General features: G+C 37.7%; 1 protein-coding gene across 4 annotated transcripts in view; it reads left to right on the top strand.

The window, feature by feature from the left end:
• Positions 1-13,734, top strand: part of VPS41 (VPS41 subunit of HOPS complex) — a 208,104-nt gene that overhangs the window by 179,088 nt on the left and 15,282 nt on the right. For all 4 annotated transcript variants that reach the window (XM_055115865.1, XM_003812224.5, XM_034963959.2 and 1 more), the window contains 5 exons: positions 1,545-1,586; positions 1,729-1,779; positions 4,165-4,302; positions 10,864-10,918; positions 12,934-13,074. In XM_055115865.1, coding sequence (XP_054971840.1) covers positions 1,545-1,586; positions 1,729-1,779; positions 4,165-4,302; positions 10,864-10,918; positions 12,934-13,074 — 427 coding nt within the window. The remainder of the gene's footprint in view (positions 1-1,544; positions 1,587-1,728; positions 1,780-4,164; positions 4,303-10,863; positions 10,919-12,933; positions 13,075-13,734) is intronic.

The following is a 13,734-nucleotide window of genomic DNA, read 5'->3' as shown; positions in this document are numbered from 1 at the left end:
ATTTTAAAATTAAGTGAACTTCCATCTTGACCGACTTATTACTATTTTATTTCTTGGTGTTCACGTATCCAGCATGTGGGGTTTCCCCTGGTTTGAGGTGATGCTCATGTCCAGGACATGTGGAATATGTTATTTTATTGTGTGACAAATTTGAATAACCTAATAATAAATTTAAGCACCCTAATGAGTGGACCCAGCCACAGCTCACATTGGCTCTTGCAAAGTGATGCAAGCTGCGTGTGTGTGTGTGTGTGTGTGTGTGTGTAAAAGAAATCTAATTACAAGTGCTCATGACAGAAATAATGAGGTTTATAAAACAGTGTTCTTATTCAAAAAATTGAAATTTTAGATAAACCTAAAAGTAGAACCCTAAAGGCTCCAAAAGGATTAATGCATTTTTCAATTATATTGTAATGTATTTAGAGATATTGTGTGCTATATTAATCTCCACCAACTTAAACTTAATTTAGATAGGAGCTAGAGCTACCTCTTTTTCTCAAAGATGCTTTAGCCCTTTTTAAAATACTGAGTCAAGTCTTTAGGGACTACAGATTTACGAAGAATTATGTAGCTCCAAGGAAGTTCAGGTAGAGAGGCTCTGCTTGTCTGGCAGAGGATGAGATGCTTATGTAAAAATTAATTACATTTTCCTCATATCTAGTCTCACCTCATGCACCCCCTTCCATTGTTCTCCAGAGCCTCGTTTTGCATATGTTCCTGTGGAAAAAAGATGAATGAGCTGAAACTAATTGCTATTCTAGAATGTGATCCAGATGTAAGGAATCAGAGTCTTCTGGTTAGAAGAGACCTTAGGGATAATCTACTCCAACACCCTCGTATTTCAGAGGAGAAAAGTAACATTTGGAGCAGACAGCTAGGTCGTAGCAGAGTCTAGAACAGGGCCCCCAGGTGTTCCGTGTGAGGCTCAGTCTGGTGTGCTGCTTTCCCTCTTCCTCTTGACATAAACTGTCTAGTTTGTGTTTCCCGAATGATAAAAGTGGCTAAAGTAAATTCTGAAAGTCCAAAAGCTTTATGTCATTATGAAACTTCAGGTATCTCATTCTCTTTCTGACTCTTATTCCCTTCTCCTCATAAAACCAGCTCCTTCTGTCTGTGGAGTCTCATAGGGAGACTAGGTCAAGGTTGAAGTAGCCGGAAGAAAAGCTCATTTTCTTGATATACTGGTAAAGAGATGCTCTCCATAACTACTGAGAGTCTTATGAGAAGGTGTGAAGGTATCCGAGACATCGGGGGGCGGGGGGCTAGGATATGGGCAGTCAAGATGTTTTGTATTTGGTAAGTTATAGCAAAGCACCATTTTAGTAGTATGCAAAACACATCGGCTTCAGATTGAGATGCATTTGAAAATGCAGTTCTTCACAAATATCATTTTCCATAAGAGCCATTGTAAAGCTAAGGGCCTCCTTAAGTATACAAAATAAGCCTTCCACCTGTGAACTGTGGTAGGTACACTGCATTGTGTTTAGTCTTCTCTTCTTAAATAATGGATTTCATTGACTGTGGCTTTTTTTTATATGTTTCAGAAAGCTGTTGACATGCTTTTGGACAATGAAGATAAAATTTCAGTGAGTGTCATTTGTTTTTATATGTGTTACCAGATGAACGCCTGGGACTCCTATAGCTGTGAAGAAGAGAATTTATCAGATAATTTTGCAGCTGTCTTTCTGTCCTCATGACTCCACCTTGAAACTTTTCTTTTTTATCTAGATTAAAAAGGTAGTGGAAGAATTGGAAGACAGACCAGAGCTGCAGCATGTGGTGAGCATGGCAGTCTCCTCCTTTTGCCCTTTTGATTGACCAGTGGGTGAATCACCTTTCAGTATTGGTGCGAGGAGGATACTGGAGTGAATTCTTCAAGGAGGTTAATATTCCAGTTGGAGGTTTCACCACAAACAATGTTCTGTAATTACCAAAATGCAGCATATGCTGTGAATTCAAGGTCAGGGATTAATTGTAGATCAGGCAGTTGAATTTTGACCCACAATTGAATTGTGATGGAAAAAAGTTACTGATCTATCTATTATATTACTATAATATAAATATATGTAACATAACTATATATTTAACTATAATGAATGTTTTTGTGTTACGTTGTGTCTAGGAATAAGCACTCTCCCTCTGTAGTTGCCATTAAATATAACCATGACATACATCACAGTAAAGGCCAATATGGCACTGCAGATACTGTACCAAGTTCTCCTGCTAAGGAAATGTCAGACAACCATTCCATATCCAGACCATAGAGCGATAAAAGGGCAGAGTCTCATTTCTTTTGTCCCTCACCATGACAATAGCTAATTCCATATTACTTGTGTGCTATTGGTGGTTGTGTAATTAAGGCCTGTTATTCTAGATTTCTTTGGGGGGCTACTTCAGTTCTCTGCATTGCATCATCATGATAGTAAAGCAGGAATAGTTGTTTTCTATGTCCTTTAAAACTTATACAAGAGAAAACTTCAGCACACATAGGGATTATATCAGTAGGACTATGGGTATCAGATACAATAAGTGCACTTGTATCTTTGCCCATCTCATTGCACCCTAGGAGGAGGCTTAGGGAATAGAGCATTTTTTTCAAAAGTCAGTTTTCTGCTTTGAAGCTTTTGAAGACTGCAGGAAGGGAATGAGAGGCACCTTTTTTTCTCTTTTGCTCAGATGCTACTGCTGCATTGTTCATGATTGGAAATCTCAAGATTATCTGCTTCCCAAGCAAGGCTCCACATTGCTAACCACCTTAGGAATTCATTTATAAAGCAGTGATTTCTGACCTACTTAAGCCACGAGACAGGATTATGGGCAGTAGCTGTCTGTGCGACAACGTAATCAGTGCAATGGTGAAGTGGTGGCACAGCCCACACTAACATGGCTCATCTTCCCTGCCAGGCAATGTCTTGTTTCTATATATATAAATTTGACTCAGCATTCATGTGACAGGGCCTCCCTGTCCTTTTTGCACTCTGGGAAACAGCACCCCACTAACACACTGACCCCAGTCCCAGTGGACTGGCGGTGGTGTTCATCAGACCTCTGCCTGGCACATGAGTTCAGTCTACTGCTTGTACTGCTCCGTTTTGCCTTAGGAAGAAGTGAACAGGAAGCCTGAAGATTGGTTTCTTAAGGTGCATGTGTCCATGGTTAGGCGTCATTGTGACTAGATTCAACAGCAATAACAAACATCAGCGCATTTACAGTCTCAGCTGCAGGGCGGATGGTGCTCTATGTCTGTTATAAACCAATCCACTTGGAAACAGCCACCCAAGATGTTAATGCTTGTGGGATTGGTGATTAAGTCTTCCTGTCTTCAGTAGATTGTGGGGTTTTTGTTTACATTTAATATTAACTAAACATTGAATTGTTTTCTGACTTCTGAGTACTATATTGATAGACTTAATCTTGCCTGTGAGGAGAAAGTGAATTACTGATTTCCTGTGAAGTTGATTAACTTTTTTTCAGACAGCTAAGGTAAGGAATCAGTTTTGAAAACTGTTCCAGAACACCTGCATTCTTCTTGATTTTTACTTTGTATTTTTGTTTTTGATGTTACCAGTTTAGGCAGCATTTCATTTGAAGAGTCAACAAAGAGGAGATGCAGAATGTATGGAAATGAGTTTAGTGCCCGCTACTTGAGTTTTTAAGAATATGTGCTTGTCCCAGGACTCTGCCCTCTTTTGTGTAAAATAATTTTTATGATCTGGGAAGACCACTCATCTTTTTATTTCTGATCCAAAGCAGATACCAATGATGATATTGACAACTACTGTCATTAACATTTCTGTAGTTCTTAGTGTATGCTAAGTTCATTGGTTCTGAGTGATTTCGTAATGGCAACTCGTTTAATTGTCACAGTAACTCAATAAAATTTTTGTAGATAAACTGAGTCTCAGAGAGATTAGTGACTTGCCTAAGGTCACAGTTGGTACGTGGCAGAGTCAGGTTTTGGGGCCCTTCTAGAGAAAGTATCGGAATCCTTTGCTCTCCCAAAGGGTTTTCCTTTCCACTTCTTCATCACCTAGAGGTTTTCCCTGAAGACTGCTTCTCCCCTAACCTGTCCATGGGAGGTGTTTAGAGCTAAAAATAGCAATGTTAGCCAGGTATTGCTTTTCTTATTTTAATGGGTCACGGCTTATCTTTTGTTCCTTTTAGTATTTGCATAAGCTTTTCAAGCGAGACCACCATAAGGGGCAGCGTTACCATGAAAAACAGATCAGTCTTTATGCTGAATATGATCGACCAAACTTACTTCCCTTTCTCCGAGACAGTACCCATTGCCCACTTGAAAAGGTAAGGCACAGACTCCCCAACTTGTACACTTTGGATGAAGAGGTTGTCATTGATGGTAAGTTGTTTGTCTTTCTTCTCTTCCTGTCTCTGTTCATCTGTCCCTTTCCAGGGGGAAGACTGTTGCTCTCAAAGAAGTAGGTTTTTGGCTGGGACATTCTGTCAAGAAAAGGAGATCTCATTGGATTAGACTTTGGTGAAGAGCTGAAGCATTTCTGTGACAGGTTTAATTGGAAGAACAGCTTAATCCAGGGTCTAGGACTTAATCAACCATCAGGCAAAAATGATATATTAGAAGTCTCAATCCATCTCCCAGGATCAGAGTGACACCTCAGAGTCAGAGCCTGGGAGGGAGACACAGACTGTCCTAAGCCAGAAGCAGTTGCTCCAGTCAGGAATCAGGTTTGATAAACCAAGGTCATAGCTTAGGTCCTGCATCCTATCTTCTTTAAGTGTCTACCCTAGTTTTTCTTTGTTTCTCCTACATCCTACATTCCACTATAATTATCTGCTTACTAGTCTCTGTCTCCTGGAAATTCTTCAAAGACAAGGAATTTGTCTTACTCATTTTGGTAAATCTAGTACCCACCACACATTAGACATTTACTAAATGTGTGTTGCATCATGAGTGAGAGAATGAATGAATAAATTATATACATGCAAGGTCCTAGTTCGGGCTAAATAAGGACTAGTAAGTTTTATGAGACTGCTGTTTCAAAATAAACTGAAGTACTTAACTATATATGTGCTAACAACTGGGCAGCCTAAAAGCCAACAGTATTATGTCCTACAGTTCTCAATACCATCTACCACTAACATCTACAAATGTCTGACTAAATTTGGATGGCCAGATACTTTTGAAAGTCAGCTGTGTGGACGAACAAAATAAAAAACATATTTGACCCATTAGAGATATGTGCAAAGAAGCTGGATGATAACACAGTTTATGTACACTTACAACTTCCATGTATGCTTCCTTAGCCCACGATTATTAAATGCATTGGAGTACTGTGAACCAATTTAGCTCAATGGATTTTTAAAGTCCACAATTATTGAAAAAAATCTTGCCTGCCTGTTAACTTATAAAACAACATTAGCATTTTATATTTGGGGCCTTAGACATTTTCTGAGGACTTAATTTGGAAATTCATTATCTTACTCTAAAAGTAAAAACAGATACTACCCTCTTCTCTCACCATAGGACTTTATAACCTGGCAATAGAGTGAGAATCTTATTCTTTGAACAGTGCTCCTTCATTTGTTTCTCACTTTTCCAGAAAACATTGTATATTTCAGAGAGGATGTGGCAGTCTCCTGAAGTCTCCCATTGACCTCTGAGACAGAGAGGTCACATGTGGGTGATTAACAGCCCTTCCCATTCCCTAAGCACAAGATGCAGAGGCGCCACCCAGGTTCCAGTATCTCTATATCTCTCACACACTTTATGCCCACCTGGTTTAAAGTTTTCGGGTCTAGTAGTACTCAGTGGAAGACACCCTGCTTCACCCAGTAGGGAGCAGCAGAATGTTGCAGACCTGCATGTGATGCTTCCTACACATATGGCTTGCTTAGAGCATTTGTGTAGACCTTGTAGAATTTTTCTCTCTGGTCCACTGGAAACAACATATTGAATGTAAAAGAACTCAGCACAAGCATAGTAAAACCAATTATGTTTTAGACACAGTTATTTTTAAAAATTTATCTCATGTGTCCCACTGAAAGAGAATTTTGAGCATGGATTAGAGGTGGTAATGGTGGAAACAGACCATTATAAGATAATCAAGTAGTAATCCATATTTTTAGGACTCCCTAAATGGGTTTTCGTGTTTCAGGTTATTGAGACTTCTGCATAAGAGATTATCTGTTTGTCAGGATCTATTGTGGGAAATCTGTATATTTGTAGAAAACATAGCACTCTACCCTATCAGGTACCCAAAGCTGTCTTAAAGGAGAGGTTCGTGACAGTATTACTAACTCAAGATTCTTACTCCTTTTTCCTTAAAATAAGTTCTGGTTGGGTGTGGTAGCCCACATCTCTAATCCCAGCACTTTGGGAAGCTGAGGGTAGGAAAATAGTTTTGGGCCAGGAGTTTGAGACCAGCCTGGTGAACATAGCAAGACTCTGTCTCTACAAAAATAAAAACATTAGTCCAGTGTAGTGGTACATGCCAGTCAGTATTCATAGCTACTCAGGAAGCTGAGGGAGGAGGATGTCTTGGGCCCAAGAGTTTGAGGTTACAGTAAGCTATGATTGCACCAGTGCACTCCGGCCTAGGCGAGAAAGCAAAACTCTCTTTAAATAAATAAGAATAATAAGAAAGAATTCTGTATATACTCAGTCATCTTAGAAACAAATCCCTTTTATGTTTACATGTGACATGAAAAGCTATGGTATGTACCAATTTGCGAATGACAAAGTGGATTTCTCCAATTAAACGCATCCCAAGCTTGCTAGTAAAGGGCACGGAATACCTGTCTGCCTGTTTTGTGTAAAGAGCGACTCATAGAAAATGTGATCTCTTTTTCTCCTGAATATGAAATTGAGAACTTTGAAATTATAATGCCTCCCTTTCCCCAAAGAAATTTCTGTCTGCTTCCTTAGAATTTAGAGATTGTTGAGTCCTATTGGTACAAGAGGATTTTTTGTTCTTTGTTTCTACTTTAAATGAGAAGTGTTTAAGCTTTCAAAGGCATATTCAGAACCCATTGATCCACTGTTGTTTATAATTTACCTCTGGCAGAACACTATATCTTTCTAATTTTGGTTGTCTTCCTTTGCTGGGAAGACACTATATCTTTCTAATTTTGGTTGTCTTTCCTTTGGTTGTCTTCCTTTGCCAACAATTGGCTAATTGTTGAGAGGAGGTGATTTCAGATTGGCAACTGATTGAAATCTTCAAGAATCTAGGTTAACCTTATTTTGAATTGATTGAAATCCCACAATCAATAGTATTTGGCCCAAAACTTTGGAAAGATCCTGACATCACATCAAAAGCCCTAGTTATAGTTATCAAAGGCCAGAGTTCAGGATTTAAAATCACCATGACTCTGAAATTCAAAAATTAATCATAAACTTATGAAATTGTTTGTTCTAAAGGAAATACAGAGTTTGTGGGAATTTATAACATCTACAGCAATTTTTAAAGATAATAAAAATTATTTGTATTTCTTTTGTGCTTTATAATGTATGCTGTGCCTTCATGTATATCGTTTTATTTAATCTCTACAAAAGTGCAGTTAGGTGGATAGAGTCATTTTATACATGACAAGCCAAGTCTTAGGGAGCTGGAAAAAAGCCTAAAGTCTACAGCTAATAAGTTGAGGGACCAAGACTTAGAACCTGGATGACTTAATTTTAGGCTCTGTATTTTTTCCACTATGTTGGGGAATCATTTTCAGGTTTAAAAAGTTAATGGAAATAAGATATTTCCTAGTATTGCAAGAATCATGAAAGATTTTTTTTTTTTAACTGTTAAACTGTCCTGTAATTTACAGATGTGGTCATCAGGCACTGGTTTTCATTTTGCAAATCTGATTTGCTTGTGCCTAGAGTGGTTAAGAGCAGATCATCAGTTTTATAGTTCGGCAGATTTATACCGGAATTTGTGATCGCTCTCATATCTAATAGTATTCACAAGGTGGCAGTATTTCTGAATTCGGAAGAATAAAGCTGAGAGATGCCAAGTTTGCAGATTTTCATTAAAGAAATTTAAAGAGAAGATTGGATAAAAGATGACGAGATCAAGGATAGGTAGAAATAATTATTTAATTTACATTTGATAAGGTTCTTATTAGTTACCCTCAGTTTTCTAACTTCATTCTTTACCTTCATACTAAATCAGAAAGAGGAGAATTAAAACATTATTTTTGCATCATTTTTTACTCAAGTTCTATTATTATTCTGATTTTTCACTTCTATTTTCACTGCATTGTCCGCGCGCGCGTGTGTGTGCGCACACGCGCGCGCATGTGTTGTGTGTGTCTACTTTAAAAATCTTAGTTTCCCTGCTCTTTCCTCTAGAGGGAGCACCATGGTCCAGGAACATTCAAGAATCTAAATGCTTTCTTTTTATACTTTACTCAAAATTTCTAGAGATTTCTAAAGTCCATTTTCTCATTTGTGAGAAGAGGATAATTTAAGATACTGTTAGAAACTCATCATGAAACATCTAAAATTATGTGAAATTGAAATTTCAGAGACTCAAATTATCTTTGAACTTGGTGATACTCATCTGCTTGCATTCCGTGTCATTCCTAACTTCAGCTTGCCTTCAGACATTTCTTCCCACATGACTTCCTTTTTGAAAGTATATACAGGATCTTATAGCCTTGCTATTCTATGGCATATTCTACAGCAATGGAAATGTTTTATAATCTACTCTGTCCAACATAGTAGCCACCAACCACATGTCACAATTGAGTATTTGAAATCTGGCTATTGCTACCAAGGAACTGAATTTCAATTTAATTTAATTTTAATCAATTTAAACTTAAATAGACACATAGAGCAAGTGGCTGCTGTCTTGGATAACTCAGATGAGGCTTCAAACTGCAAACTCTTTTGTGGTTTGAGACTAGCATGTTCTTAAGCATTCTCATGTGCAGAAGAAAATGGGTAATGGTTCTGTTTGAAATCTTGAATGGTATTTTAAAGTGTGTAAGTGAATTTCCAAGTACAGAATTGATTCATGGATACCTTTTAATAATAAATTATTTTAAGCAGCATAAATGCTTATCATTAGTCAGACTATCTTTCTCTAAACATTCTCCTTATTCAGTTGTATTACAGTGTTCTGTTTATCTGTGAATGGCAGTCCCACTCAACTATAAACTATCTGTATCTTAACACCCAGAACAAATCTAGGCACTCAGTTGGCTTCTCAGTGATTTTTTGTTTGAATCCCATGTCCTCTGATGTATTTGCACTATTTTGCTTTATTATTTAACTTCTTACTTATGTTTTTTGTCTCTGCAGTAGTATCACTGCAGGAGAGTGAAGAGTTGGTAAGAAAGTTTCATCATTTACAATGGTGATTGACAGGCAAGACCATATAGGAATAGGTAAACCATATTTTTAATCAAAACAAAGGAAGATTTTCTCGGTATTAGCTAGGATTAGATTCAACTGTGAGTGATAAAAATCCCAAAATAATTGTGGCTTAACAGAGCAACAGTTTCTTTTTCTGTCACGTGGAAGTGTTGGTGGAGTGGCCCTGCTGAGAGCACCATGCCGCGGGGTCAGAGACCGGGGCTCCTTCCTCTTGTTCATCCACCTTGGGTGACCTTGACCTCATGACATAAGGTAGTGCCATCCAGTAGTGGAGAGTCAGGGTAAGGGAAGCGTTTCAGGCAAGGGGACACAATGGAGAGGGGAGCAGAGGCAGGTGAAGCTGCACAGAAATTAAGGGCTAGGTTGTGGATGCCTTGTAAGTCGTGGTAGAGAGTCTCAGCTTTAAGTCTGAGTGGAGCAATGCAATAGAAAGTTTTGTAGGCAGGGTATGAGATAAGGTTTCCCAGGTGCACTCATTCATCATACTGCACCCGGTTCAGATGCCACTTCCCCTTGAAGCTTCTCACAAGAGGACCACACAGTTTCAGTGTCCCTCCTCTGTACACATGGCCCTTTGTTCATGTTACTCTAATCGTGGAATAATGCGTTGTCACATCTCTGTCACTTCCTGGACCCTGAGCTCCCGGGGGTGGACTCATGCTGCTAATGCTCCTACTAAGCCTCCTCCATTATTCTCTTCTTTGTTTTCCTCTTACCTATAATCATCACTAACATTTTTATTATTGTCATCTTTGCATCTCTATCTAACCTGACCCTCTAGCACCCAGCACAGAGCATATAGTAAATGTATCCTGATTAATTTAGAATTAGTAAGTAATTTATCAATATATAGTAGGTCTTTTTTTTTTTTAAGACTAATGGAAATGCTCTCATCTGCATAGTTGCTCCTTTTTGGATCCTTCTTGATCATCAAAAGTGTTTTTTCCTTCTCACCTTTGACAGATCCTTGAGCAGAGTTCTCTTTCAGCCCCTGTGATCTGGCAGTACAAATATTCCTAGTAAATTCAATCGTTCATTCGTTCATTCATGCAGCATGAAATCATATTTCCTGAGCTTATGGTATGCACAATACTAGGAAAAGTTCAACCATGAGCAACATTCCTTACATCTTAATGGAGGGAAACAGAGCTTAAACAAATGACTACAGATTTGGAAGGAAGCAGTGCTGTAAAGAAACCTGAAGTAGTGTAAAGAGAGAAAGCTTAGTGGGAAAGGCCCTTTCTTTTTATGTGGTGTCTTGTTTTCTACTCTTGCTCATGAAATGTTCTGAGTAGCTTCAAATATGTTTTAAATTGAATTGTGTAGAGTCCAGTACCTCTGAGAGGTAACTGAGTGCAGCCAGTCTAGGGAGATGTGTTCTTTATTTGTTTGCTTTGTTTTATTTTTAAAGAAGCTGTGGAAAAATTCTTTCAAGTGTAAGTTTAAATGACTTTATTACTATTTGTTCTTATTTGGTCGCCTATAGTAACATTTTTACCCTGCTTTAATTGAAGGCTCTTGAGATCTGTCAACAGAGAAACTTTGTAGAAGAGACAGTTTATCTTCTGAGTAAGTAGCTTTTATTCATTTTGGTCCCCATAAACTAAGAAATGGGATGACAACATGAAGTAAATTGTGTAAGAAAGGACATAGGTTTTAGACCAATGTAACACAGAATATGAGCCTATTTTTACAATAATTTAATATGTGAAACAGACTTCACAGCACAGTAAAGAAGGAAGAGTTGTTTCATAAATGTTGAAATAACATATTGGCAATGTATAATCAACATATAAAAATTTATCAGTTTATACCTCACAACATAGATTAAAATAAATTGTAGATGAGTTGACAAGTTTTTTCATTTTTTAAAAAATTATAATCAGCTTATATTACCATCATATTGGTAGAAAATAAATAATCACTTTTAGAAATCACACCCTAAATAACTAGAGGAAATGCAATTGAATACCGTAGTTTTGGAGAAAGAGGAGAGCTTTTTAATATAATCTAGGTGTCAGTGTTCCTGGTCTTCTGGCTCCTACCTCCACATGAGTCACAATTTTTGTACCATGCATACCAAGAAACAAAACTTGTCATCTTTTCACATTCTTCCAAAATGAGCCACGTGCATGACAACAATGTGGGTTGTACTGAGGATTGCATAATGTAGCATATAACATAACATTCATATTTGGTGTTTCTCCATTGTCACTTCCCTGCTGACCTCAGTAGGGTTTTTCCGCTTTACGCCTTTCCCTTATACAGCACTCACTCTCATTGGCCTCTTTGCCTCTGTTGAAAAATAATCCAAATCCTCTATTCCCTTTTATGTGTATGTAGATTCATGGGTGCTCAGCCACAAACCCAGAACTGTCCAGTTATAGCACCTGCCCTTCTTAGGAGAAGTGCTTTTGGGGCTGCATTTTGTTACTTCAGCATGTTCCTGGGGTTCTAATCACAATTTTAAGTAGCTCATCAATTCACTAATTCCAAACAGTGTTCTCCCCAAGAAATATTTTGGTGGAATAAATTTTTGTCATATTGTCTTAGAAGCAGTAGAGGACTTACAGGGACATATAGTCTGATTTTATAAAAACTTGATAATCCTGTAAACATTTTAAATAACCATTTTTAGAGACATAAACTGTGGAAATAATATTTGTAAGAAACACAAAATGCTGTGGAAGGGGTATCAAATAGGATATCATTTCATTCACAAGCCAGCTTTTATCAGTTGATAATGGCCGTGTGCAGGGGGAAGGATTCAAGATCCTTTACTAGTTCCTGCAAGCCCAGAGACAGTGGTAAGGGTGACAACCTACAACCAGGCAGTTGTTGTCCCTCCACTGAGTAAGGCTTTCTTACATGTACTATATTAAAAACTCATGGAAAATTTGAAACTATTAAAATGCCATAGATCAATGAGCAAAGTATGTAAAGACAATTAGCCAATAGAAGGCATGGTTGATAAATACTTTCATCTCATGAGGGTTATTGAAAGGCCTTCCCCTGAATGTGGGAGAGAAGAAAATGAGGAAGCCCTCTGATAATTGAGTTTGCAATTGGCACAAAGTGTATCAGAAAAGCAGTATGCACAGCTACCTCATGAGGCAGAATGACTTTAGGGCCTTTAAACATCTTAAGTGTATCTGCATGTGAAGGTATTGACCTCCAGAATATATATAAGTCTATCAAAAGTAAGTCAGAGTATGACAGACCTGGCTTCAAATTCACGGTGTACTATTTAGTAGCTGTATGATCTTAGCAAGCTACTAACATTTCTATTTCCTCTTCTATAAAAGAGGAATATTAGTAGAACATGCCTCATAGGGTTGTAGTGATGGTTAAATTATGTCATTTATATGATGCACTTAAATGAGTACTCAGCACAGAGTAAATATCCAGTAAATAGGAGATACTTCTTTTGCTATGTTATAGACAGTAAATGTTGGTGTCACATGAGAAAATAGCCTTGTCTTAGCTTTCCAACTATGTAAACAAATTAAGAGATATGCAATTTCTTTTAAAAAATTATTAAAATACCTTAAATGAACTCTTTCTCCTGTCTTCACCCCACCAAGGCCGAATGGGTAATAGCCGAAGTGCCCTGAAGATGATTATGGAGGAATTACATGATGTTGATAAAGCAATCGAATTTGCCAAGGAGCAAGATGATGGAGAGCTGTGGGAAGATTTGATTTTATATTCCATTGACAAACCACGTAAGCATAAAAGCCATCTGTGCTTATAACTTTTTTTTCTCTCAGTGTAACCAGTTATGTCTAGATTAAAAACTATTTCAAGATACATTGGGTTAAAAAAATGGCAGCTTACCTACAATAAAAATAGGCCAGGTGTGTTGTAATGATTTCCAATACTCCTCCTGTGCTGGAAAACCTGGAGCCTCATCACTTTGCATTACCTGCATGTGATGAAGAACAGGTGGCTACACAGTTTATTAATTGTGTCCCCATGAGGCATATTTTTACCTGCTGCAAGCAAATTGAATAAATGTCATCTGGGTTGTGTTGGTGTTTTTTTTTTTTTTTTTTTTTTTAGCTTGTATACGGGAGTGTTTATAGTTTAAGTGTATAGACCTTACCAGTCTTTTTTGGAAACATGTAACTGTTCTGGACATTGATGATATTTGGATGTTTGTGTTGTAGTATTTAGCCTTTTTCCTGCACTATTTTTATCAGTACAGCACCCAGAGTTTGTATTTGCTGGTCCTCAGCTTGACTGTTTGCATTGGGTCTCCCATTTTGGAAAGGAAAAAACAAAAACAGTCACCTAACAGAAACCCAACTCTTTTGAAAATAACTAGCAGTAGTGATTTGAAATTTCCTCTTTCCTTTTTTTTTTTTTTAAGTTTGGTAGGAAGT

This window comes from Pan paniscus, chromosome 6 (genome assembly GCF_029289425.2).
Source record: "Pan paniscus chromosome 6, NHGRI_mPanPan1-v2.0_pri, whole genome shotgun sequence".
Classification (NCBI taxonomy): domain Eukaryota; kingdom Metazoa; phylum Chordata; class Mammalia; order Primates; family Hominidae; genus Pan; species Pan paniscus.
The sequence above is the reverse complement of the archived record's forward strand: the minus strand, read 5'-3'. Positions and strand labels throughout refer to the sequence as shown.